This window comes from Corella eumyota, chromosome 7, assembly GCF_963082875.1.
Source record: "Corella eumyota chromosome 7, kaCorEumy4.1, whole genome shotgun sequence".
NCBI classification, from domain to species: Eukaryota; Metazoa; Chordata; class Ascidiacea; order Phlebobranchia; family Corellidae; genus Corella; species Corella eumyota.
This window is the reverse complement of record NC_137496.1, coordinates 229,959-251,719: the sequence shown is the minus strand read 5'-3', so window position 1 is coordinate 251,719 and position 21,761 is coordinate 229,959. Positions and strand designations below refer to the sequence as shown.

At 30.3% G+C, this 21,761-nt stretch overlaps 4 protein-coding genes across 5 annotated transcripts; 1 reads left to right on the top strand and 3 right to left on the bottom strand.

Annotated features, from left to right (window-relative positions):
* Positions 1 to 465: 465 nt before the first annotated feature.
* On the top strand, positions 466 to 5,702 carry LOC145759533 (synaptonemal complex protein 3-like). Its single transcript, XM_082573375.1, has 7 exons — positions 466 to 583; positions 1,607 to 1,700; positions 2,425 to 2,557; positions 3,065 to 3,175; positions 5,065 to 5,165; positions 5,395 to 5,497; positions 5,602 to 5,702. Exons 1-7 carry the CDS (start codon positions 466 to 468, stop codon positions 5,656 to 5,658), a joined length of 717 nt encoding a protein of 238 aa, XP_082429501.1. The 3' UTR covers positions 5,659 to 5,702.
* Positions 5,703 to 5,905: 203 nt separating this feature from the next.
* Positions 5,906 to 7,968, bottom strand: LOC145759701 (ras-related protein Rab-10-like). Its single transcript, XM_082573551.1, has 6 exons — positions 7,808 to 7,968; positions 7,687 to 7,747; positions 7,480 to 7,618; positions 7,321 to 7,410; positions 7,079 to 7,180; positions 5,906 to 6,328 (listed from the first exon to the last, which is right to left on the bottom strand). Exons 1-6 carry the CDS (start codon positions 7,950 to 7,952, stop codon positions 6,218 to 6,220), a joined length of 648 nt encoding a protein of 215 aa, XP_082429677.1. The 5' UTR covers positions 7,953 to 7,968; the 3' UTR covers positions 5,906 to 6,217.
* A 1,395-nt stretch (positions 7,969 to 9,363) lies between these two features.
* Positions 9,364 to 17,312, bottom strand: LOC145759532 (ovochymase-1-like). The gene is made up of 22 exons (XM_082573374.1): positions 17,273 to 17,312; positions 17,109 to 17,221; positions 16,865 to 16,954; positions 16,794 to 16,806; positions 16,677 to 16,727; positions 16,256 to 16,368; positions 16,009 to 16,098; positions 15,897 to 15,909; positions 15,780 to 15,830; positions 14,650 to 14,762; positions 13,756 to 13,845; positions 13,049 to 13,138; positions 12,608 to 12,740; positions 12,381 to 12,491; positions 11,943 to 12,004; positions 11,636 to 11,790; positions 11,381 to 11,491; positions 11,108 to 11,256; positions 10,641 to 10,804; positions 9,882 to 10,047; positions 9,621 to 9,806; positions 9,364 to 9,485 (listed from the first exon to the last, which is right to left on the bottom strand). The coding sequence occupies exons 1-22, from the start codon at positions 17,310 to 17,312 to the stop codon at positions 9,364 to 9,366; spliced, it is 2,226 nt and encodes a 741-aa protein (XP_082429500.1).
* A 459-nt stretch (positions 17,313 to 17,771) lies between these two features.
* Positions 17,772 to 21,741, bottom strand: LOC145759839 (uncharacterized). 2 transcript variants are annotated; one of them, XM_082573691.1, is made up of 10 exons: positions 21,624 to 21,741; positions 21,402 to 21,534; positions 21,123 to 21,279; positions 20,684 to 20,846; positions 20,477 to 20,563; positions 19,953 to 20,122; positions 19,181 to 19,638; positions 18,965 to 19,081; positions 18,466 to 18,698; positions 17,772 to 18,101 (listed from the first exon to the last, which is right to left on the bottom strand). In XM_082573691.1, the coding sequence occupies exons 1-10, from the start codon at positions 21,636 to 21,638 to the stop codon at positions 18,021 to 18,023; spliced, it is 1,614 nt and encodes a 537-aa protein (XP_082429817.1). In that variant the 5' UTR covers positions 21,639 to 21,741; the 3' UTR covers positions 17,772 to 18,020. The 2 variants fall into 2 exon arrangements, with proteins under 2 accessions (XP_082429817.1, XP_082429818.1); XM_082573692.1 differs by having other exon boundaries at positions 21,123 to 21,267.
* Between the last annotated feature and the right edge of the window lie 20 nt (positions 21,742 to 21,761).

Sequence of the window (21,761 nt, the reverse complement as noted above, 5' to 3'; positions counted from 1 at the left end):
CATTTATGAATTTATTAAAATTTAAAATTTGTAACTTTAAAAGTAAAAATGGTGATGTTTATTCATAAAATTAGGCCTAAGGAACACATATTTGGTTTGTTTAAAGTTTTTTAAAAAACGTGGCTGTTATAAAATGGCGGTAGGCAGATTTATTAACTTTTAAAACAACTTTAAAAAACATAATTAAACAAGATTATTTAATGTGAATAAATTATTTAAAAGGCGCTATGATGTGTTTATGTTTGGTTTACTTTATTAGTAGGTTTAATTAAATTAGAGTAACAAGATCTTTAAGTTAAAGTTAGGTTAAAATTTCAACAAAAATATTCTAAGCCTAGCTTTAACTATATATTCATTAATTAATAATAAAATGGCGCTTATTTAACATATATATTTTTAATAACTTAACTTATATATTTACTTCTATAATTTAGAATTGTAAAGTAAAAAGATAAGTTTGTGAAAATGCCAAAAAAAGCTTCAAGTAAATCTGAAAAGTCGAAACAAAATGAAATTTGTTTACTTTTTGACTTTTCTGAGCAGAAAGTGAAAACTAAAAAAGATGAAATTAAAAAAAGAGAAGGTAGAATATTTATTATACGAATATTAATTTTTAGTTGAACAACAGTATAAACCGGCAGCGTGTTGTAGGGGTAAGAACACTTGCTACACCACCATGAGATCGTGGGTTCAATCCCCACTGATCTTATGCTGTAGCGTCCAAAGGTGGGCACCAAATCGTTAATGCGTTAAACGTTAAATAGCGAAGTTAATTTTTTTGTTAAAATTTAACTTTTAAGTTAATTTTAAAAATCGTTATCGGACCTGTTAACTTTTGTTAAATTGTACTTCCGTTAAATTAAGCCCGTTAACTCAATATTTTACAAGTAAATCCATGGTAATATAAGGAATATATATGTTTAAAATCGTCGTTTATCGGGTTTAATCGTCGCAATTTTTAAACAATGTAATAATTACTATCCGGCCACTGTTATTTGGGCATTAGGCCTATGCCAGTTTTAAAAACTTCTTCTAAACCATTTTCGTCTAGTTAAAACATCGATTAAGAAAAAAACTATTTTTTCAAAATCTTTTTTTATAAAAAAGGTAATTTCTTTGTTTGTTTTAATTAAATTTTAACGTTTAACGATAACTTCCGGTACACTTGGTTTAATTTAACGAAAAAACGTTAGCGAAGTTACTGTTATGTGTAACGAATAACCATTTAACGAAGTTGCTTTTTTGTTTAACTGTGCCCACCTATAGTAACGTCCTTGAGTAAGGCGCTATAAACGGTATGAACTCCTGCTGAGCCAGCACTTAATCAGCAGCTTAATTATTGGGCAATTATAATCTATAATATCCCAAACTGCCACAGGCAACAGGCAACTCGAGATTGGTTTGGAGTAACTGATGTTACTCCATGTTTAGGTCGCGCATTCGACCTTTCCACATAGAGGATAAAGAAATATACATAAAAAAGTATAAATCAGAAAAATTTACTTACCCCAATTAAGCTGTAGCCTTATGCAAGTTTGTTATCTAAACTCAAGTCAAGTTTTAATTATTTGACTGAGGTAATAATTGGTTGTGAATTGTTTTACAGGTCCACAAAACCCAAAAGAAATTCCGATGAAAAAACAAGCAAAAATGTTGGAACAAAGGGAAGAATTTTCTGGAGATGAAGAAAATGAAATGATGTAAAATTAGATTTTGTTCTTTACAGTAAACATATTCATTACTGCTGGCATATTATTCCATCTTAAAGTAGGACCTATGGTTTTAGGTTTGATTTTTGATGCTGGCATGTTGTAGCATTCTTGAGTAAGACCTAGGATCCTGGGTTTGATTCTCACTGCTGGCATGTTGTAGCATCCTTGAGTAAGACCTGAGATCCTGTGTTTGATTTCCACTGCTGGCATGTTGTAGCATTCTCAAGAAAAGTTTAGGTCCTGGGTTTGATTCTCACTGCTTGCATGTTGTAACATTCTAAAGTAAGACCTGAGATCCTGGGTTTGATTTCTACTGTTGGTATGTTGTAGCATTCTTAAGTAAGACCTAAGATCCTGGGTTTGATTTCCACTGCTGGTATGTTGTAGCATCTTTAAGTAAGACCTGCGGTCTTGGGTTTGATTCCCACTGCTGGCATGTTGTAGCATTTTTGAGTAAGACCTTGTGTCTTTGATTTAATTTCTACTGCTGAGATGTTATATTATCTTTGATGATGACATAAGGTCCTTGGTTTGATTTTTAATGCTGGCATTCTGTATTAACCTCAGTAAGACCAAGATTTTGAGATTTAATTTTTAATGTTGCCATGTTGTAGCATTGTTAGGTAATACTTAAGGTCTTAAGGTTGGTTTTTACTGTTGGTATGTTGTTTTATTTTTATGTTTTGCTTAAATTTAAATTGTTAACACACAGACAACCTTCAATGGTCAAAAACTTGAGTTCAGGTTGGAAGAAAACATTGGCGATTAAATGTAAGAAAGTTGAAGGATTTATTGAACAATGTTCGGCAGCCAGAGAGAAAACTGAGAAATGTTTTGAGGCTCAGGTAAACTATATTTACATGCTTTAGTGTTATAAGATTTTGCTTGTTTATATTTAGTCAATGTGGGTGTTTTTTCTGATTTTGCTGATACTTAATTTTTGGGTTTTTAAATCTTATTTGACTTTAAATTACTGGCAGCATGGTCTAGTGGTAGGAACACTTGCTACACCACACATGAGGTTGTGGGTTCAATCTCCACTGTTATCATGCTGTAGCGCCCTTGAGTAAGGCGCTATAAATGGTATTAACTCCTGCTGAGCTAGCACTTAATCAGCAGCATAATTATCGGGCAATAAAAACTTTAATATCCCAAACTGTCACAGGCAACTTGAGACTGGGTTGAAGTAACTTATGTTACTCTATGTTTAGGTGGCGCATTTGACTTTTTCACATCAAGGATAAAGATATATACAAAAAAAAAAAAAAATTTAGATTTAAAGGCAAACCTAAATCTGATGTTGTTAAAAAACGGAAATAAAGTTTTGGCATATTTTTGTTTAAAAACTTTAGGCAAAAGAGCAACATAATTTAAACGAGGAATATGGAAAACAATTAGGTTTGGTGATCAAACAATGGGAAAATGATATTAAACAAGCTAAGGAGACTGAAGACAATATTAACGTAAGTTTGAATTTCTAAAAACTATATTTGATGACTAAAATATTTCTGTGGAATTTGTATTGAAATGACTAAGGTCCTTCTTTTAATTCATAATGCTGTGCTGACATGTTGTAGCATTCTTTAGTAAGACCTAAGATCCTGTGTTTGATTCCCACTGTTGGCATGTTCTGGCATCCTTAAGTAAGACCTAAGATCCTGGGTTTGATTATCACTACTGGCATGTTGTAGCATCCTTAAGTAAGACCTAAGATCCTTGGTTTGATTCCTACTACTGGCATGTTGTAGCATCTTTAATAAGAACTAAGATCCTGTGTTTGATTCTCACTGTTGGCATGTTCTGGCATCCTTAAGTAAGACCTAAGATCCTGGGTTTGATTCTCACTGCTGGCATGTTGTAGCATCCTTAAGTAGAGCCTGAGGTCGTGGGTTTGATTTCCACTGATGGCATGTTGTAGCATTTTTTAGTAAGACCTAAGATCCTTGGTTTGATTCCTACTACTGGCATGTTGTAGCATTTTTTAGTAAGACTTAAGGTTCTGGGTTTGATTGACACTGCTTGCATGTTGTAGCATTTTTTAGTAAGACCTAAGGTTCTGGGTTTGATTCACACTGCTGGCATGTTGTAGCATTTTTTAGTAAGACCTAAGGTTCTGGGTTTGATTCTCACTGCTGGCATGTTGTAGCATCTTTAAGTAGAGCCTGAGGTCGTGGGTTTGATTTCCACTGCTGGCATGTTGTAGCATTTTTTAGTAAGACCTAAGGTTCTGGGTTTGATTCACACAGCTGGCATGTTGTAGCATTTTTTAGTAAGACCTAAGGTTCTGGGTTTGATTCACACTGCTTGCATGTTGTAGCATTCTTTAGTAAGACCTAATATCCTGGGTTTGATTCACACTGATGGCATGTTGTAGCATTCTTAAGTAGAGCCTGAGGTCCTGGGTTTGATTTCCACTGCTGGCATGTTGTAGCATTTTTTAGTAAGACTTAAGGTTCTGGGTTTGATTCACACTGCTTGCATGTTGTAGCATTCTTTAGTAAGACCTAAGATCCTGGGTTTGATTCACACTGCTTGCATGTTGTAGCATTCTTTAGTAAGACCTAATATCCTGGGTTTGATTCACACTGATGGCATGTTGTAGCATTCTTAAGTAGAGCCTGAGGTCCTGGGTTTGATTTCCACTGCTGGCATGTTGTAGCATCCTTAAGTAGAGCCTGAGGTCCTGGATTTGATTCACACTGCTGCCATGTTGTAGCATTCTTTAGTAAGACCTGAGATCCTGGGTTTGATTTCCACAGCTGGCATGTTGTAGCATTCTTGAGTAAGACTTGAGGTTCTAGGTTTGATTCCCACTGCTGGCATGTTGTAGCATTCTTAAGTAAGACCTAAGATCCTGGGTTTGATTCACACTGCTGGCATGTTGTAGCATCCTTAAGTAAGGCCTGAGATCCTGGGTTTGATTTCCACTGCTGGCATGTTGTAGCATTCTGAGGTCCTGGGTTTAATTCACAGTGATGGCATGTTGTAGCATCCTTAAGTAGAGCCTGAGGTCCTGGGTTTGATTTCCACTGCTGGCATGTTGTAGCATTCTTGAGTAAGACCTAAGATCCTGGGTTTGATTCACACTGTTGACATGTTCTGGCATCCTTAATTAAGACCAAGCATCCTGGGTTTGATTTCCACTGCTGGCATGCTTTTACATCCTCGCGTAAGACCTAAAGTTCTAAGTTCGATCTCCACTGCTGGCATGTTAGCAAGCATTATTTAAACCTGATAAGTTTTGTGTTCTCAGTTAAAAAGTAATCCAACTGTTATTTTTCTTTTTATTCTTATTAACTTAACTTTTTATTTATTTAAAATTATTTTAACTCATCTACAACTTTTTATACAGAATTTGCTGAGTCAAGAACAAAAAACGCTGACTCAGATACGAGATGCACAAACAAAGTGGTTTGATTCGTTAAAGAGTTTGCATGCTTATTATGTTAACAGGTACATTAAATAAATTTATTTTTGTTTTGTTTTTTTGAAGTTTTTATATTATGACAATTTTTATTGTAAAATATTTTTGTTTAAATTTTTATAGTTAACAGGTGTTTGTTATAGTGTGATCATTTTAATTTATATTTAAAAAAAATCTATTTTAGTTTTTTAGTCCTTACTTTTTACAAATCGTGAGGACTGAGGACCGTTGAATTTTTACTGTTTTATCCTTTTTTAGTTGCAAAGAAAATTCTGACCAATGCAACAAATCGTACGAAACTGCAAAAGATGAAATGAAAAAGAATTTAAAGATCGAGGAGAAAAAATTTCTTTCAGAAACTGTAAGTTTTTGTTTCATTTTTCAGTTTTAAATATTTATTTTAATATCTCTTTTTTATTTTTTTTATGTTATCCATTCTAATTAAACAATTAAATTACTTTAAAGAAAAATCAAGAAATATCAAATTTCCGAAAGTCAATGGAAGCGATGATATTTAACTAAATTTTTTTTGTTAATTATGTTCTTTATATAGACTTAGTTTTAGCCAGTTGATTTAGTTTTTTGTTCCTTTTTTAGTTCACAAATAAATTTAGTTAGAATTAAATTTTTAGAACTCATAAATGAACAAAAATATTTTATTAATTGCATAAAAATGTAAAAATGTACGAAAGGAAATCGACAAAATTAAACAATATTTATAAAAAACAAAACGAAAACTTTTATAAAACCATTTTAAGAACAACCGAATTAAATTTAAACATAATTAACTGCCTGTTTAAAACGCAGAATTATTTGAAAAAGATTAAAATGACAACTTTACAATTTATTGTGACGTTTGACCAACTTTTTTGCACATTATTTTGACAAAAAATTGCTAAAATAATAAACCTAAAATCACTAGTAAATACAAAATAATTTCCCTACACATCTAATAAATGAAAAACAACAAAAATAGATCAATTACCATCTCAATTAAGTTAAGTAATGACCAAAAATTTAAAGTTAAACAATAAGAAATTATATTGAGTTAAAATTGTTACTGAGATACTTTTTAAGTTATTCAAGAATTTGTTCTACTGCAGCAGGCAATCGAGTTGGTCGTGGTGCTTGTTTGAACGATTTCAAGTTTCTCTTCTTTGGGGCCAAATAATTCCGGGTTTAATTTTAATTGCTGAAATATTTAATTATAGTTTTAGTGTGCTTAACATGCCAGCAGTCGGAATCAAATCTAATATTTAGGTTTTACTCTGGAAAGTTACAACATGCCAGCAGTTGGGATCAAACCCGGGATCTTAGGTCTTACTTAAGAATGCAACAACATGCCAGCAATGGGAATCAAATAAACAATAATTTTAATTAATATTTTTTCCGTAATTTTACTAACCGCTATGGGGCCATAAACAATAATTTTAATTAATATTTTTTCGAAATTTCAATAACCGCTACTGGGCGCTATGGGGTCATAAACAATAATTTTAATTAAAATTTTTTCAAAATTTTATCAACCGCTATTGGGCGCTATGGGACCACAAACAATAATTTTAATTAAAATTTTTTCAAAATTTTACTAACCGCTACAGGGCGCTATGGGACCACAAACAATAATTTTAATTAAAATTTTTTCAAAATTTTACTAACCGCTACAGGGCGCTATGGAACCATAAACAATAATTTTAATTAAAATTTTTTCAAAATTTTATCAACCGCTACTGGGCGCTATGGGACCATAAACAATAATTTTAATTAAAATTTTTTCAAAATTTTATCAACCGCTACTGGGCGCTATGGGACCATAAACAATAATTTTAATTAAAATTTTTTCAAAATTTTATCAACCGCTACTGGGCGCTATGGGGTCATAAACAATAATTTTAATTAATATTTTTTCGAAATTTAGAAGCTTAAACTCGTAGAAGCTCACCCGTTCGACAATTTTCTCGAGTAAAAGTTTAAATATTTGGTTTATGTTGATGTTTTCTTTAGCGCTCGTTTCACAGAAAATCATATCGTGAGATTTTGCAAGCTAGAAAAACAAATTGTCTTTAAATAAACTTAATTTTAAACGCTTTCAACTGCAAACTAGTCCCTTTTTTAATTAACAAATAAACAAATCGCTTACAAGCCAAACACGCCATTTTTAACATACTACCATTTTAAACTCACTTTTCTGCCATCTTGTTGTTGTACAGCTCTCTCATTTTCTAAATCACATTTATTTGCGATTAAAGCCGCTTCGATATGATCGCCAGCCCACTATGACGTAATAATAGATTTATTATAAAACACAATGCGTCGTTAAGTATTAATATTGTGACGTCATACCCGCCTGAAATTGGTGACCCAGTTAGTCACGTGGTCAAATGACTTGGTGTTTGTGATGTCATAGACAATAAGAACTCCTTTAGCTCCTCTGTAATAAGCTGTAGTGATAGATTTATATTTTTCTTGTCCTGCAGTATCCCTGGACAACAACAAAATTATAATTTATCGACTTGTGGTTTAAACTAGTAGAGGAATATAAACACTCACCAAATCTGAACTTTAATGTTCTTCCCGTTGATATTGACATTTCTAACCTTGAAATCGATCCCTGCAAATCACAAAGAAAAAATAATCAAAAGAAGTAGATCGAGAAATAACTTTAACTAACCTATTGTCGCGACAAAGTTGAGCGAGAAAGCGTCGTCTGTAAACCTCCTCATAACACAAGTTTTTCCCACCCCCGAGTCCCCGATTATCACCATCTTACATTGCCAGTCAGCACGTGGTTTATATGGGGTGACGTCATCGGCCATTTTAATCTATATTTGTTTCTTATGCTAAAAATATAAACAGGGAATCTGGACATTTTAGTTTAAATCCTGGTTGTCGTAAGTTTAAAGAAAAAACCCTAAAATGGGTTCGCTTAACTATTCTGGCATTTTTGTACTTTTAGTAAATTACAAAAACACTTATGAAGTATATTTTCTTAGTGTAAAATGACTTTAAACTACATTCCTATGTAAAATGCCTTTATCTAAATAAAGACGAAGCTAACATCGTAGGCACGTACTTCAAACTACATTAATTCGCGATAATGTGACGTCATATGGGGACAATAAACTATAAAATGTTGTAGTAAAAGGTTTTTATTTGCTTACACAGGATGCTTCATATTGATACAATGTTTATATAAATATTAAACAGGTCGCAATAACTACACTTTCTACTTTAAAAATAGAATAATATTGATATTCATTTTTGCTTACTCTTTGCGAATTTATTTTGTTATTACGTGGCTACCTGCTTAAATCTAAGAGTTTTAACTTAACTACGAAATTAATACACCACGCTATACACTAAGTAAGTAATATTGGCGCGCTAGGCAAACAAAACTGAAAACATATTTAAAGTAATTTAAGCATAACTACCATCCTAAAAAAAACATAAAACCATGACATTTAACATGCTACAAAGCTTGTCTCAACGCACGACTGCATTGGAGCGTCCACCGTAGTGTAAACAAACATCGAGTTAATAACTGACGTTAAACTACTGATCAATGCAGCAACAAGTTGAACCAATAAGTGGTTTTAGATCGTTGGGTAATCTTCGTCAATGTTTAAGCCTAGCTTTAAATTAAAAATATTGAACAAATTATTCTTACAATTTGTTTTAAATTTCGTGTTAATTTTTTAACAATTTTTTAAATAACAAACCCAGAAACTTTTTTACAAAAATTCATGAAAATATTTTTTACTAAATTATATTTTTTTTCTAACTATTTATACAAAATATACACCTTCTATATCACATTATTGCAACTAAATTACTGAAGAAATTACGAAAATAATAAACTAAAAATGAAATAAATTGGCTAGGTTGTAAGTAAGTGCAACGAATGGGCAAAGAAATAAATTGAAGGAAAAACAAAAAACTTTTTCTTGTGACGACGTCGTCGTTAAACCTGAAAAATATGAAAATATTTGAACATAAAAGTCGTTATTATAAAAGCATTGTTGGAAGGTCGACTTCACGACCTAAACATTAACTCAAGTCTCGATTTGCAAGTTTGCTTAAGTCTGTTTAAGTTGCGGTTTCGTGTTTGTTCAAACTTGCTAATTTATGGATTCGGTTGCTTTAATTTAGTAAACGTCTTACTCAAATACCCTTCGACTTAAGTCGGGAATCGAACCCAGAAGCTAAAGAACTTTAAAAATCGAAAATTTAACCTTGAAGAAATGTGCTCGTTTCACCATTCTCTCGTTCATTTATGCTCTCTGTGACGTAATTTGTGTTCTCTGTGACGTAATTTTGGATCTCTGTGACGTCATTTGTGCTTGTGCCAACTGCGTTGTTTGTTGTTGGGACATAATTAACGGTGGTTGTAGTGACGTCATCCGTTGTAGAAGCGTCATTAAAAGAAAAAGTGACGTCATTATTAGACATCGTGTTTATTTTATTGTTTGTTGTTGTGACGTCACTTATTGTAGTTGTAGTGGCGTCACTGATCTTAGTTGTAATGACGTTACTGATCGTAGTAGTGGTGACGTCACTAATACTAGTTGTAGTGACGTCACTGATCGTAGTAGTGGTGACGTCACTAATCCTGGATGTACTGACGTCACTGATTGTCGTGGTTGCAGTGTCATCCGCAACTGTTGTTGTTTCTAAATTTTTATTTAAAAACTTTTAAAATTGAGGATAAAGCAACATACATAGAAACAATAAAACTTAATTAATACCTTGATTAATTTCCATATTTTCCCGGATCCAATCTTCGTAGAACCCGACCCGAGTGAAAACTCCGGGAAACTCCGGGTCCGCACAACCGTACCCGAATGAAGTGATCCCGAATTGGAACCAGGTCGAACCCGAGACCAAACACACCAATGGACCGCCCGAGTCCCCCTATGACGTCATATTCAAATTACAAACACATGTAGGTGACGTCATTATGCCACATGGATATGTAATAGGAGGTAGAACTTTGTTTTCTTTTTTATTCTTAATATAGGAAAGCCAACTTACAAACAAAATAAGGGTTGTAACTTAATGTGATTTATTTATTAAGATATTAATAACACAAACATTTTTACCCAGGTGTTTAATCACTGGGTTGGGACTCAAAACTCCTACTTAACCAACTAAATAACAATTGTGTTTTATTGTCATTGGTCTGTTGGTTTCGACCAGGTATTCCATTGGTTATAATAAGTTACAACCCTTACTTTGTATGATGTGCTTTTACACAAGATTTGAAACTTTTAACATTAACTTATTCGTTACATATTCTGGGTTCACTACAAACATTTTTTCGTCTTTGAGTGTATGAGTGACATCTTTACACCTATCCTTAATATAAAAGGCTAATTGCCTTGTTATAACTTTGACCTTTGTTTGAATAACTTTTTGGTCCAATTCTTAACATGACGTACTCACATTAAACAGTTTTTACTTTGTTACATTGAGCTTTAATTTAAAACTGAGGATAAATATTTTACCTGGCAAGCATCAGCTCCACCTTGTGGTAAACCTGCACATATTTGTGATTGGTCGACATCTAGGTTTATCCTCGAATATTGTTGTTTGCAAATGTTTCGGTCAATAATGTCGACTTTAGCTTGTTGTAAGATTGGGGGGTGAATTACTTGGTTTGGGTCTGGGGCTAAAAACAAAAATTACTTGAAACCCAGCCTTGTGATTTTGGTTTTTATTAGTGGGTAATTTAAGAAATCTTGACATAAAAATAATTAATCTGTGGATTAAGGGTTGGTTCAACAAAAGTTTATAGTGTTTTACTTAGGGGTGCTACAGCATGAGAGTAGTGGGGTCAAACCCAGGATTTCATGTAATAAAGCCAATTGTTCTTTTAAATACACTATGCTGCTGATGACTTAATCATATCTTTCCCTACCTATACTCCAAAGGCTAATTATTCAACATACAAAATATGAATAAGTTAACTTACATAAATTCCCCCAACCAGTTACCACGCAACTGGTCCCAGTTTTAAGAAAATTTTGCGAAGTTTCGAGGCAAATTGGTCGAATATTATTGGGTGTAAATGATATTGTCTGGTTGATTTTAATTAAGGCAATATCATATTTGATTGAACTCCTAAAAATAGAAAATTTAAATAATTATTTACAAATAAAATTATAAATTAATTTAAGTTTTAAACCCGAATAGAACAAAGTGTTTAATGAGAAGGTAATTACTTTAAACATGAAATAAAACTCACTTGTTGTATAATTCATGAACTGTTAATTTTTCAACAAAATATTTTTGTTCTCCACTATTTCCTGTAGCTAAAAATCTTCCAACAACAACATAGAAACTATAATCACCTGACCTGTAAACATAAAATGTACATTTTTAATTTGTTACAGTTCTTTTTCTGTTAATATCTATTAAACACTAACTATGGCCCCACATTTAACATCACAGTTTTTAATTATTACATCATCAATTTATGACATCATAATCAACAACTTACTTTACAGATGTGAAACAATGAGCGGCAGAGAGGATATATTGATGGGAGATGATTGATCCCCCGCAGAAGAAGTTGTCGTTGCTTGAGTTTACCATCATGACCTGCCACGGCCACGAAGATGGAGCCGCGTTATTTCCACCAATCACACGAGCACTCTGTGAGTTCATTTGTTCAAAAGTTAAATTTTAAGTAATTTTGTTTTGTGTATAAAGTTAGAATCATGGAATATTTGATTATTTCTAACAGTTTGAGTTCAGATTTGCATAAGTTTTTAATTAGGAGAGTTTAATAAAAATAAAATATTTACTGAGATAAAAGTGGGAGCTGTTACTGTTTTGCCGCATTCTTCACTATTTGTTGGAGTTTGGGCTAAAGTAATTAAAGTTGTTTATTAGTAAGTTGTTTGTTGTTAAACTAATGGGAAAATTATTTTGTTTAAATTAGGTTGTTAGATAAAAGTTATTTTTATTTTCGTTAAAAAGACAGGAAATTATATTTTATTAAATGTACAAAAGTTGTACAAAAGAAATTATTTTTGAATTGTTATATTTTAAAATATTTATAAATGTACAAAAGAAATTATTTTTGAATTGTTATATTTTAAAATATTTATTTAAAAATTTGTTCTTTTTTAGTTAGTTGGTTTATTGGATTCAAGATATTTTTGTTTCTGTTTTAAAATATAAGTTTAAGGTTAAGCAGTTTATATTTGTAGGGTGTAATAAAGTTGAAAGAGTTTAATTACCACATTCAATTTCATCTTTGTTATTCGGACATTCTTGTATTTGATTGCATCTTAAATTCCCGTTTATACAACTCCCATCCCAGCATGTAAACTCATTGCTTGCGCATTTAGCTGTAGAGTTCAAAAAACAAAATTATCTTAAAAATAAATTTAATGAAACTTTAATACCAAATTTAAATAAATTCTGAACAGTGTTAGTTAACAATGCTTAATTATTTAATAACAACCTGATAATCTCCACAATATTCTAAACCCTTTATCAGTAACTAGAGAATCAGTTCTGAATAAAATCGAAACAGTTTGGAAAGTTGCGGCAAAGTTAACGGGTTTATAAGTTCCACAAATACGTCGGTTGTTGTGCTAAAAACACAAACCAAAAATTTAAATTAACTGTCCGGTAACCTGTTCTATGGTTGGCATCTTTGTTGTTGTAATATGGGCACAACTCGCAACTTATATTTGTCTGCAATAATTTATTCGTGCACAATAAATGGCAGTTTTAATTTTATTTAGCCGGTAAATTAAACAAACAAGTAATAATAATTTATATATATTGTCCATTCGGCTCCATTATGTATAGATTAGTAAAAAAATATTATGAACATTTTATATAATTTACATAGCTTATATTTTATATTTTGTTTAAATTTTAAAGAAAAAGTTTTTACCAAATTATTTCCATCATAAACTTCGATGTGGTCGAAATTACATTTTGGGTTATTTTCAATATTTAAGTCAATAAATTCAATGTTAATTACCTAAACATTAATTAACTAATTAGCAACTAATAAAATTTAATAAAAAATTAGGGAAAAGAACATTTAAGGATTCAGATATATTAGATAAATAATTTTTTTGTTAAAAAAGTGTTAAAAATACTTTAGTTTGTGATGTAATAATCCATTGACAATATAAGTTGTTTGTGTAATTGTTAGGATATAATGGTGAAGTAATTAAACCGATCTCGGTGTTTAAATTTGATCGAGTTAGACACTCACTAAAAACTAAATAAGGTTTTGTTTTAAAATAATTTAGTTTATTAAAAGCTCATTAGTAATATTATAAATCCCCCTGTTTATTTAATTGTTACCTGGTATAAAATCCCAACTTATTAAAAATCCAGTTTCTGTTACACTTGAATCTGTTATAAATTTAATTTCAATATTTCTTGAGATTGAATAAAAATTTTCAAAGGTTTCGTTTCCACAAAATTTTGTATCCTGAAACCCAAATAGGAATAAATTAAATAAATAAATAATCTAATTAACATGCTAAAACTAGCTACAATATTAACTTAACAGTCAAAATGATAATCCAATATTAATATAAATGAAAAACAGTTTCAATTAACAAAATGTTTATTTATTTTTCTTACCGAATATTGGTCGTCAATAATTTGTAAATAATCGTAACCACAACTAGAATGTTGTTCAATGTCTATCTTGATAAAATTTACTTTTACTACCTAAAAAAAAATATTAATTAAAATTAAAGTTTAAAATTGAATAATTTTTAAAAATGAATTACCATTAGGTTTTACTAGAATTAAAACTTTAAAGATTTCGTAAAACTATAAATGTAGAGTATAGACTCTATACTAAAAAATTAAATTTATACTCTATACCAGGGGTCGGCAACCTTTTTCGCACTGCGGACCGATTTAAAACTGGAATCTTTTTCGCGGACCAGCCTTTAAACATTTTTTTGGCATTTTCGGGTGAAAGAATAATGATGTTTCAAGAGACGCAAATTAGTAAGAGACGCAAATTAGTAATAAAGAGACGCAAATTAGTAATAATGATGTTTCAAGAGACGCAAATTAGTTTAAAGCAATTTATTCCTTCATCAAATCGATAAAAAACATTTTTAAATGTTTCTACGACAAAATAAGCTTACAAATCTAAAAGAAAAGAAGTTTCTGTTTCTAAGCATTAAACCTGAAAACAAAACGGCCCGGTAACGTACTGCTCGTGGACCGGCACCGGGCCGGTGGTTGCGGACCACTGCTCTATACTATAGAGTATAAATTTTTTTTTGTTTTTTAGCGATGTGGGAAGACTTCACGAGCTAAACATAGAGCAACAGCAGTTACTCTGACCCATTCTCAAGTTGACTTTGAAAGTTTGGGATATTATAGATTATAATTGCCCTGAATTATACTGCTGATTAAGTGCTGGCTCAGCAGGAGTTCAGTAGTGGGGCAAAGTGTTCTGATCACAACACTACACTGCCAGTCAATATTTATAATTTGTTTTTTTAAATAACTTACATGATTAATTGGTGCCGTGATGTTGTAGAAACAAAGTTGGTTGTTAGGATAGGGATCTGGGTAATTTTGTGAACTCAAATCTCCCGTTGTGTTGAATGTAGTGGCTTGGCATTCTAAAAACAAATGCAGAAATCAAATAATTTGTTAGTTTACCTAATACTTTACCACTGCATATTTTTGTACTGGGTTCACATAAGTTTTTTACCATTTTCATTGCAGTAGTCACTTGTATAACAAAAACCACTTGAATATAGAACAAAATTTATTATAATAATTAAACTAAATAATAAAAACTGTAACATAATCTAATCCTAAAAACATGAAGTAAATTTGATGTTAGAGCAGCCTACCATAAAATTAAGAACAATTTTATGTTTTAAACGATAATTTTGTTTTTAACCAACACTTTATAATATTTTTAACTTTCTTTTAACTGTTTAGTCGGTTAATCAATAATCTCGGTTTATATTTTTTTTACTAATAAGTTAAAGTTATTTTAAATTAACTTATATTTGTCAGCTAAGTTAATAAAATTAATCCAAAATATTGGATTTAAATAAAACTTCTTCTTCTAATATTTATAATATTTAATGTTTCTTTTTCCAAATTACCTGTTATATTTATGTCACAATAGAATATCGGTTTAATGATTATGACATCACAATAGCTCTATTATTATTTTGCGGACTAATTTATACCTCTTGGAAAACTGGCTATTATGTTTGAAAAAACTTTAATTTAAAAAATCTGATTTTTATTAAAACATATTGGGTTAAAATTATATGACATATTTTCGGGTTAGTTTAAAGTTTAATTGAATGTTTAATTATATTTTTAACATTATTGAAGAAATTGTAATAATTAATTTGGGAAAATTGGTAAACAAATTAAATTATAGGTTGCCCTAACAAGATATAAAACTTATTTTAATGTATATGTATGTCCAACTTGTAGGCCTACAAAACTAAAAATAAAACTGTTGTTTGTAAGGCAAATATTAGTGAGAAGTTGTGACCATGTTACTATAACTGAAATTCCGGCCCTGGGCGGGCTTATGACTAGTTCTAATAATTTATTTTACTAAAAGCTCATTAGTAATATTATAAATCCCCTTTTTATTTAATTGTTACCTGGTATAAAATCCCAACTTATTAAAAATCCAGTTTCTGTTACACTTGAATCTGTTATAAATTTAATTTCAATATTTCTTGAGATTGAATAAAAATTCTTAAAGGTTTCGTTTCCACAATATTTTGTGTCCTAAAAAAATAATTTTTATGACAGTAATTTAAGGTTTTATAAAAATTACCAAGAAAAAAAGATTTTTAATTAAAAATAAAGATTTTTTAAATCACTCACTGAATATTGGTCGTCAATAATTTGTAAATAATCGTAACGACAACTAGAATGTTGTTCAATGTCTATCTTGATAAAATTTACTTTTACTATCTGGAAAAAAATTCCATATTTAAATTTGCAAAAATAATTTAATTTAATCAAGTTCTTAAACTAAGAGTTTTGTTTAAAGTTGAATAAGGATTAAAATAAAAAGAATATTGTGGTTAACTACTTTACAGTTTTGTATTTTCTGGTTTATTATGATTACATGATTAATTGGTGCTGAGATGTTGTAGAAACAAAGTTGGTTGTTAGGATAGGGATCTGGGTAATTTTGTGAACTCAAATCTCCTGTTGTGTTGAATGTAGTTGCTTGGCATTCTAAAATTTAAGTTTAATAAATAAATAATTTGGTAGCTTTAACATACTACTTACTTTGTACTCATTTTTTTACTATTTTATTGAAATAGTCACTTGTATAACAAAAACCTTTAGAATATTAAACAAAACTTATTAAACGTAATAGTAAAAACCTAAACATATTTCTAAAAACACAAATATTCTTTCAATTTTCTTATATTTAATTTTAAATATTTAAAAGAAAACTTTAAAACGCAATGTTAGTTTTGTTTAAATATTAAAAAATTAGCAGGATAAAAGTTTTAAAACTTTATTAATTTAATTGTTACCTGGTATAAAATCCCAACTTATTAAAAATCCAGTTTCTGTTACACTTGAATCTGTTATAAATTGAATTTCAATATTTCTTGAGATTGAATAAAAATTTTTTAAGGTTTCGTTTCCACAAAATTTTGTGTCCTAAAAAAATAATTTTTAATAAATTGGGTGAAATTTTTTTTGAAAATGTTTTTCTTACCGAATATTGGTCGTCAATAATTTGTAAATAATCGTAACCACAACTAGAATGATCTTCGATATCTATCTTGATAAAAGTTACTTTTACTACCTAAAAAATAGAAAATAATAATTTTTAAAATTGTAATAAATTTTTAAATTTATTTAATTTCTTTAAAGAAGAGTTTTAATAACTGAATTTGAAAATAACTGGCCCTAGGTAGTAAACCAACTTAATATTGTAATTTGTAGTTCTCATTCCTTACATGATTAATTGGTGCTGAGATGTTGTAGAAACAAAGTTGGTTGTTAGGATAGGGATCTGGGTAATTTTGTGAACTCAAATCTCCTGTTGTGTTGAATGTAGTGGCTTGGCATTCTAAAAACAATTAATTGATTATGTTTATAAAGTTTATCCCTAACATTTTACCACTGCATATTTTTGTATTGGGTAAATAGTTTTTTACCATTTTCATTGCAGTAGTCACTTGTATAACAAAAACCATTTGAATACTGAACAAAATTAATTATAATAATTAAGTTACTAATTTTAAACATATTTCTAAAAACACTAAGAAAAATGTATCATGATCACCATCTGTAAAATTTAACAACAATTTTTTCTAAACAAATAAAATGTTTTTTTTTGTAACTTTCTGGCCACTATCACCTTTTAATAACTTTAGTAAAGTAATTTTTTCTGGTTAAATTTAATTGTGTAGTTTTTAACTTACTATTCTATACTAAGCACATGAAGTTGTCTATATAATATTTGTTTAAAAAAACTCTTTTTGAAAAAGTTTTTTGTAACTTTTTGTTAAATTATGTGTTTGATTTATGTCACAATAGAACAAGTTGTAATTATTATGACATCACAATAGCTATATTATACTGTAACAGACTGCTTTATTGTAAAAACTACCATTAGCTACCTACACAAAAAGTTTATTTTATGTAAAATAGCAACAAAATTAAACAGTTTAACACTTTAGCAGAGTATTTACATAAAAATAATATTAAAAACTTGGGTATGCAAACTTTAAAACCAATCACTTTATTAAACAAACAAGTTCAAGATAATTTGATTTCGTGAAACTTGAAACTGTGATTAAACAAGTTTAAATTATTGTTTTTTTGCGCTAAATGAAAGCAAGAAAGGTAAAAAAAGAAAATTAACTTTAAACATATTCCTCCGACACTCCGGTGTTATTAGGTTTATCCGGGCTGCTAATTTCATCCACATTTGGTCGGAATGATGTCTGGAGATATTACAAATTTGTTAGTAAAAAATTTACCACTTGCCAAAATTTATTTTTAAAACTATGCATTGTAGTGGTCAGAACACTTGGCTTTACTACATAAGGTTCTGGTTCGATCCTAAATGATCTCTTGCTGTAGCGTCCTTAAGTAATAGACTATAAATGGTATAAACTTCTGCTGAGACTAAAACCAATCAGCAGCTTAAATACAGAGTAATTATATTTTATAAATTTTTAAACTGCCAAAAGCAACTTGAGACTGGGTCGGGGTAACTGATGTTACTCTGTTTAGGTCGCGCATTTGACCTTCTCACAACGAGGATAAAGATTTAAAAAAAAATAAATAAATAAAACCAAAACTAACCGAATCATGCAGTAATCCATATTCCTCTCTTCTCCTAAAAATCACTTTCTTAACAACCACATAAGCAACAACAAATAGGATAACCAGGACAACAATTGCTATGACGATAGCTCCCCCAGTGGACAAACCACCCTCCTTGTGCGGGTTTCTAACCATAAGGTTAAAGCACTGTAGTTTTTCATCAGTTTTTGTTGCTGAGCAACAATATTGGCCGTCATCTTGAATTGTTATGTCTGGGGTATAAGAGTGAAATATTGGTTCAAAAAAAGGAAATTGTCACAAACTAACTATATTTAATTTATTTAAAGCGGGAAAAAATACTGAACAACTGTTATTGTCTCAGCCTTAAGTTGGCTTTTTTTTTGTTAAGTTCACTTTATGTTGTATTGTTTGTGTACAACCTTATAAAAGGACAAGAATAGTATTTAATTTTAGATCTTTGGAACCCAGTTTTGTGGTTTTATTGCTCGTCAAAAAGAGATTTAAGAATTTAACTTACTATTAATTGTGAGTTCATTGTCCATAACTCTGATGTGATCACTTATTTTATTGGCTTTGAAACTCCACTTTATGTTCTGGTCTTCTGTTTTAATGCAATGGAACTGAATCATGGAACCTTAAATAATTAGAATAAAAGTTAGTTGAAATATAACCAAAACTTCGGGTTGTAGTGCTTAGTAATTCCACACAGAAATTTAATTGTATAATGTCTCACCTACGACCCCAATCTTTGATTGTGTTGCAAAATTTTTCACTGGATGACATGGTGTTTTACCACACGGTGACATAAGAGAGGGTCTCACGATCATGCCGGTGATTGGTATGTGATCCTGAGTTTGTCTGGTCATCGTATCATGAGGATTTTGTTTATCATGACTGTGATTGTGATCACTCACATCATTAGCTGCTGGGGTCGCGTGAGTGTGAGTGTCAGCACCGTGAACATGAGTCGTGGTTGTTGCATGAGTGTGATCACTTTTACCTCCATCGTGAGTGTGAGTATCAACCCCGTGAGCATGAGTTGTTGTGGTCACGTGAGCGTGAGTTGTTGTGGTCACGTGAGCATGAGTTGTTGTGATCACTTGAGCATGAGTTGATGAGTTGACTTGAGGGCACTTAAAATCTTTCAAGTGGAGTGAAAAGATGTCTTTGTTCTTGAGATTTGGCGGCGATCTAAAAAGTTCAATTTTATTTTACAAAGTCCTATTTTACACTAGTTCAAGAGATTTAAATCTTTGCTTTATTAATTATAAAAAAAACCAATGGGATGTCTTTCTTAAAGTTTAACAACAAACCCAAAATACACAAATAATATAAGAAAACAGTAAAAATTTATCTTACTAGTTAATAGCCTGCCCTACAATTTACATTTGTAATTTGGTCGACTTTTAACAAATATTTGCTCGCAATAATTTACTTGGCACCACAAATATAGTTGCCCAGCTCCATGTAATGTAGATAAAACATCCACAATATTGTGTACAGACCTGCATGTTAAATGGAATGCAGTTCCAACGTGCAATTGTAATGTTTTCGATCCATTCCTGAAGTCAACCATTGTGCAATTACAAGCCCACTCATTATTATGTAGATGAAGAGTGTTCAGGTGGGAGAGAGGTTTAAACCATTTGTATTCTGCCACTTGTAAGCTGTTCGACTAAAAGTTTTGTTTAAATTTAAATACTGTAAAGAAAACCATAATCACAGATGTCTTTATTAAGATTGGGTTATTTATTTTGCAGGATTAAATAATTGTTATGAAGCTAATTAAATAGGCGCGTTAAAGTTTTGGTCTAGGTTTAACTTGTATTGTTTGTGTTTTTTTTTCGTCAGTCATGTGCAGAACAGTTGTATATTGTTACTGTTTGTCAAAATTTGAATTTTAGGCTAGTTTATTAGTAAGTAACAACAAAACCGCAAAAACTTTACAATAGTTTTTTTTTGTCGTAAGACTTATGTTGTTTGATTTTATTTAAAAATACTTTGTTTTTGTAGTACATTTTGTTTTTACCTGAATATTGATGGAAGTTAATTTCTTCATCTTTGAGAAAGCATGAAGGTTAATGTAAGTGATTAGATTGTTGGATAAATCTAGAAACTAAAATTAAACTAGTTTTATTCTCTATACAAACTTAAATGCTATTAGCTTGGGAATTTTTGACTTAAATCTAATGTTGAAAACAAATTGGGAAACTTTGAAGCAGTTAGTTAGTCTTACTTTCAAGCCAGTTAAGTTGTCGAGAGTATTTTGTCCAACTCTCCTAAGTAAGTTTGCAGATATTGTCAGGTTCACCAAAGTGGCAAGGTCACTGATAAAATAATTTTCCATCGTCTGAAGTTTGTTGTCATTTAAGTTTAAGCTCAACATGTTGGTTAGGCCCCTGAAAATATTATATTTGTTTAAGTGATAAATTGTGTAAAATGATATTTAAAGGGTTAAAAAGGGATTAAATGTAAACCCCTGCCCTAACGCTACCCCAACATTTATTATCTTTCTGAGTTAAAACCCTCATTTTGTTTTGTGCCTGTGCTCCTAAATGCCCTTTAAAACTAAATAAAAACTAGTATAACCCATACAAACAAAGTTAAATTTCTAATTATAAAAGTAACTGATTATTATTTAAATTAAAGGTCTCACAAAAATAATATAGTCATACTTAAAAGCATTTGTGCTAATTGTTTCAATTTTATTCTGAGCCAAATTTAAATTTCTTAATTTTGTGTAATTTGTGAACTCTGCATCTTGTAAATGTTGTAAATTATTGCCACTAAAATTGAGGGATTTTATTGATGTTGGTATTCCTAAAAAATAATCTTAATTCCAAAATTAAAATCTTTTAATCAAGTTAAAAATATATTAAACTTTAAACGTAATTTTAATTTAAAAAAATATGATTTTAAAATAGTGAAAAAGTTATAAATGTTCTTGTAAAAACCTTTTGGTATTGTTGGATATAATCGAAAAGAACAATTGGCATTATTGTTTAAACAAATACAATTAGTTGGTCCACATAATTCAGATTGAATGCTTGTAACACAAAAACATAAAACCAGGAAATGGAAAATAATCTAAAAAAAGAAAATACCTTTTTCATTTTATTTTAATAAATTTAACAATGTAAATGTTTACCCTTAATTTGTAGGCTATTGGTACTTACATTTCTTAAGGTCATTTTCCAGTTTTTAGCTAGATTTTTTTATTAAAAATCATTTATATAAACACTAACTTAACAGTTTTTTTAAATCAGTAAAATAGCCAGTTTTACAACCTTTTTCTAAATGAAATTAATAATTAG

What these genes read in the sequence shown, in the direction of transcription:
- LOC145759532 (XM_082573374.1), bottom strand. Translation starts at nt 17,312, where the DNA reads ATGGTAAAAAACTATTTACCCAATACAAAAATATGCAGTG. An exon ending in TCTCAGCACCAATTAATCAT is followed by an intron (nt 16,955 to 17,108) that starts GTAAGGAATGAG and finishes TCTATTTTTTAG; the next exon opens with GTAGTAAAAGTAACTTTTAT. An exon ending in TTTATGATGGAAATAATTTG is followed by an intron (nt 12,741 to 13,048) that starts GTAAAAACTTTT and finishes TTGTGTTTTTAG; the next exon opens with CACAACAACCGACGTATTTG.
- LOC145759533 (XM_082573375.1), top strand. Translation starts at nt 466, where the DNA reads ATGCCAAAAAAAGCTTCAAGTAAATCTGAAAAGTCGAAACAAAATGAA. An exon ending in GATGAAGAAAATGAAATGAT is followed by an intron (nt 1,701 to 2,424) that starts GTAAAATTAGAT and finishes GTTAACACACAG; the next exon opens with ACAACCTTCAATGGTCAAAA. An exon ending in AGACTGAAGACAATATTAAC is followed by an intron (nt 3,176 to 5,064) that starts GTAAGTTTGAAT and finishes CTTTTTATACAG; the next exon opens with AATTTGCTGAGTCAAGAACA.
- LOC145759839 (XM_082573691.1), bottom strand. An exon ending in GCATTCCATTTAACATGCAG is followed by an intron (nt 19,639 to 19,952) that starts GTCTGTACACAA and finishes TGAACTTTTTAG; the next exon opens with ATCGCCGCCAAATCTCAAGA. An exon ending in ATCAAAGATTGGGGTCGTAG is followed by an intron (nt 19,082 to 19,180) that starts GTGAGACATTAT and finishes TAATTATTTAAG; the next exon opens with GTTCCATGATTCAGTTCCAT.
- LOC145759701 (XM_082573551.1), bottom strand. Translation starts at nt 7,952, where the DNA reads ATGGCCGATGACGTCACCCCATATAAACCACGTGCTGACTGGCAATGT. An exon ending in AACATTAAAGTTCAGATTTG is followed by an intron (nt 7,619 to 7,686) that starts GTGAGTGTTTAT and finishes GTTGTTGTCCAG; the next exon opens with GGATACTGCAGGACAAGAAA. An exon ending in TCGAGAAAATTGTCGAACGG is followed by an intron (nt 6,329 to 7,078) that starts GTGAGCTTCTAC and finishes TAAATATTTCAG; the next exon opens with CAATTAAAATTAAACCCGGA.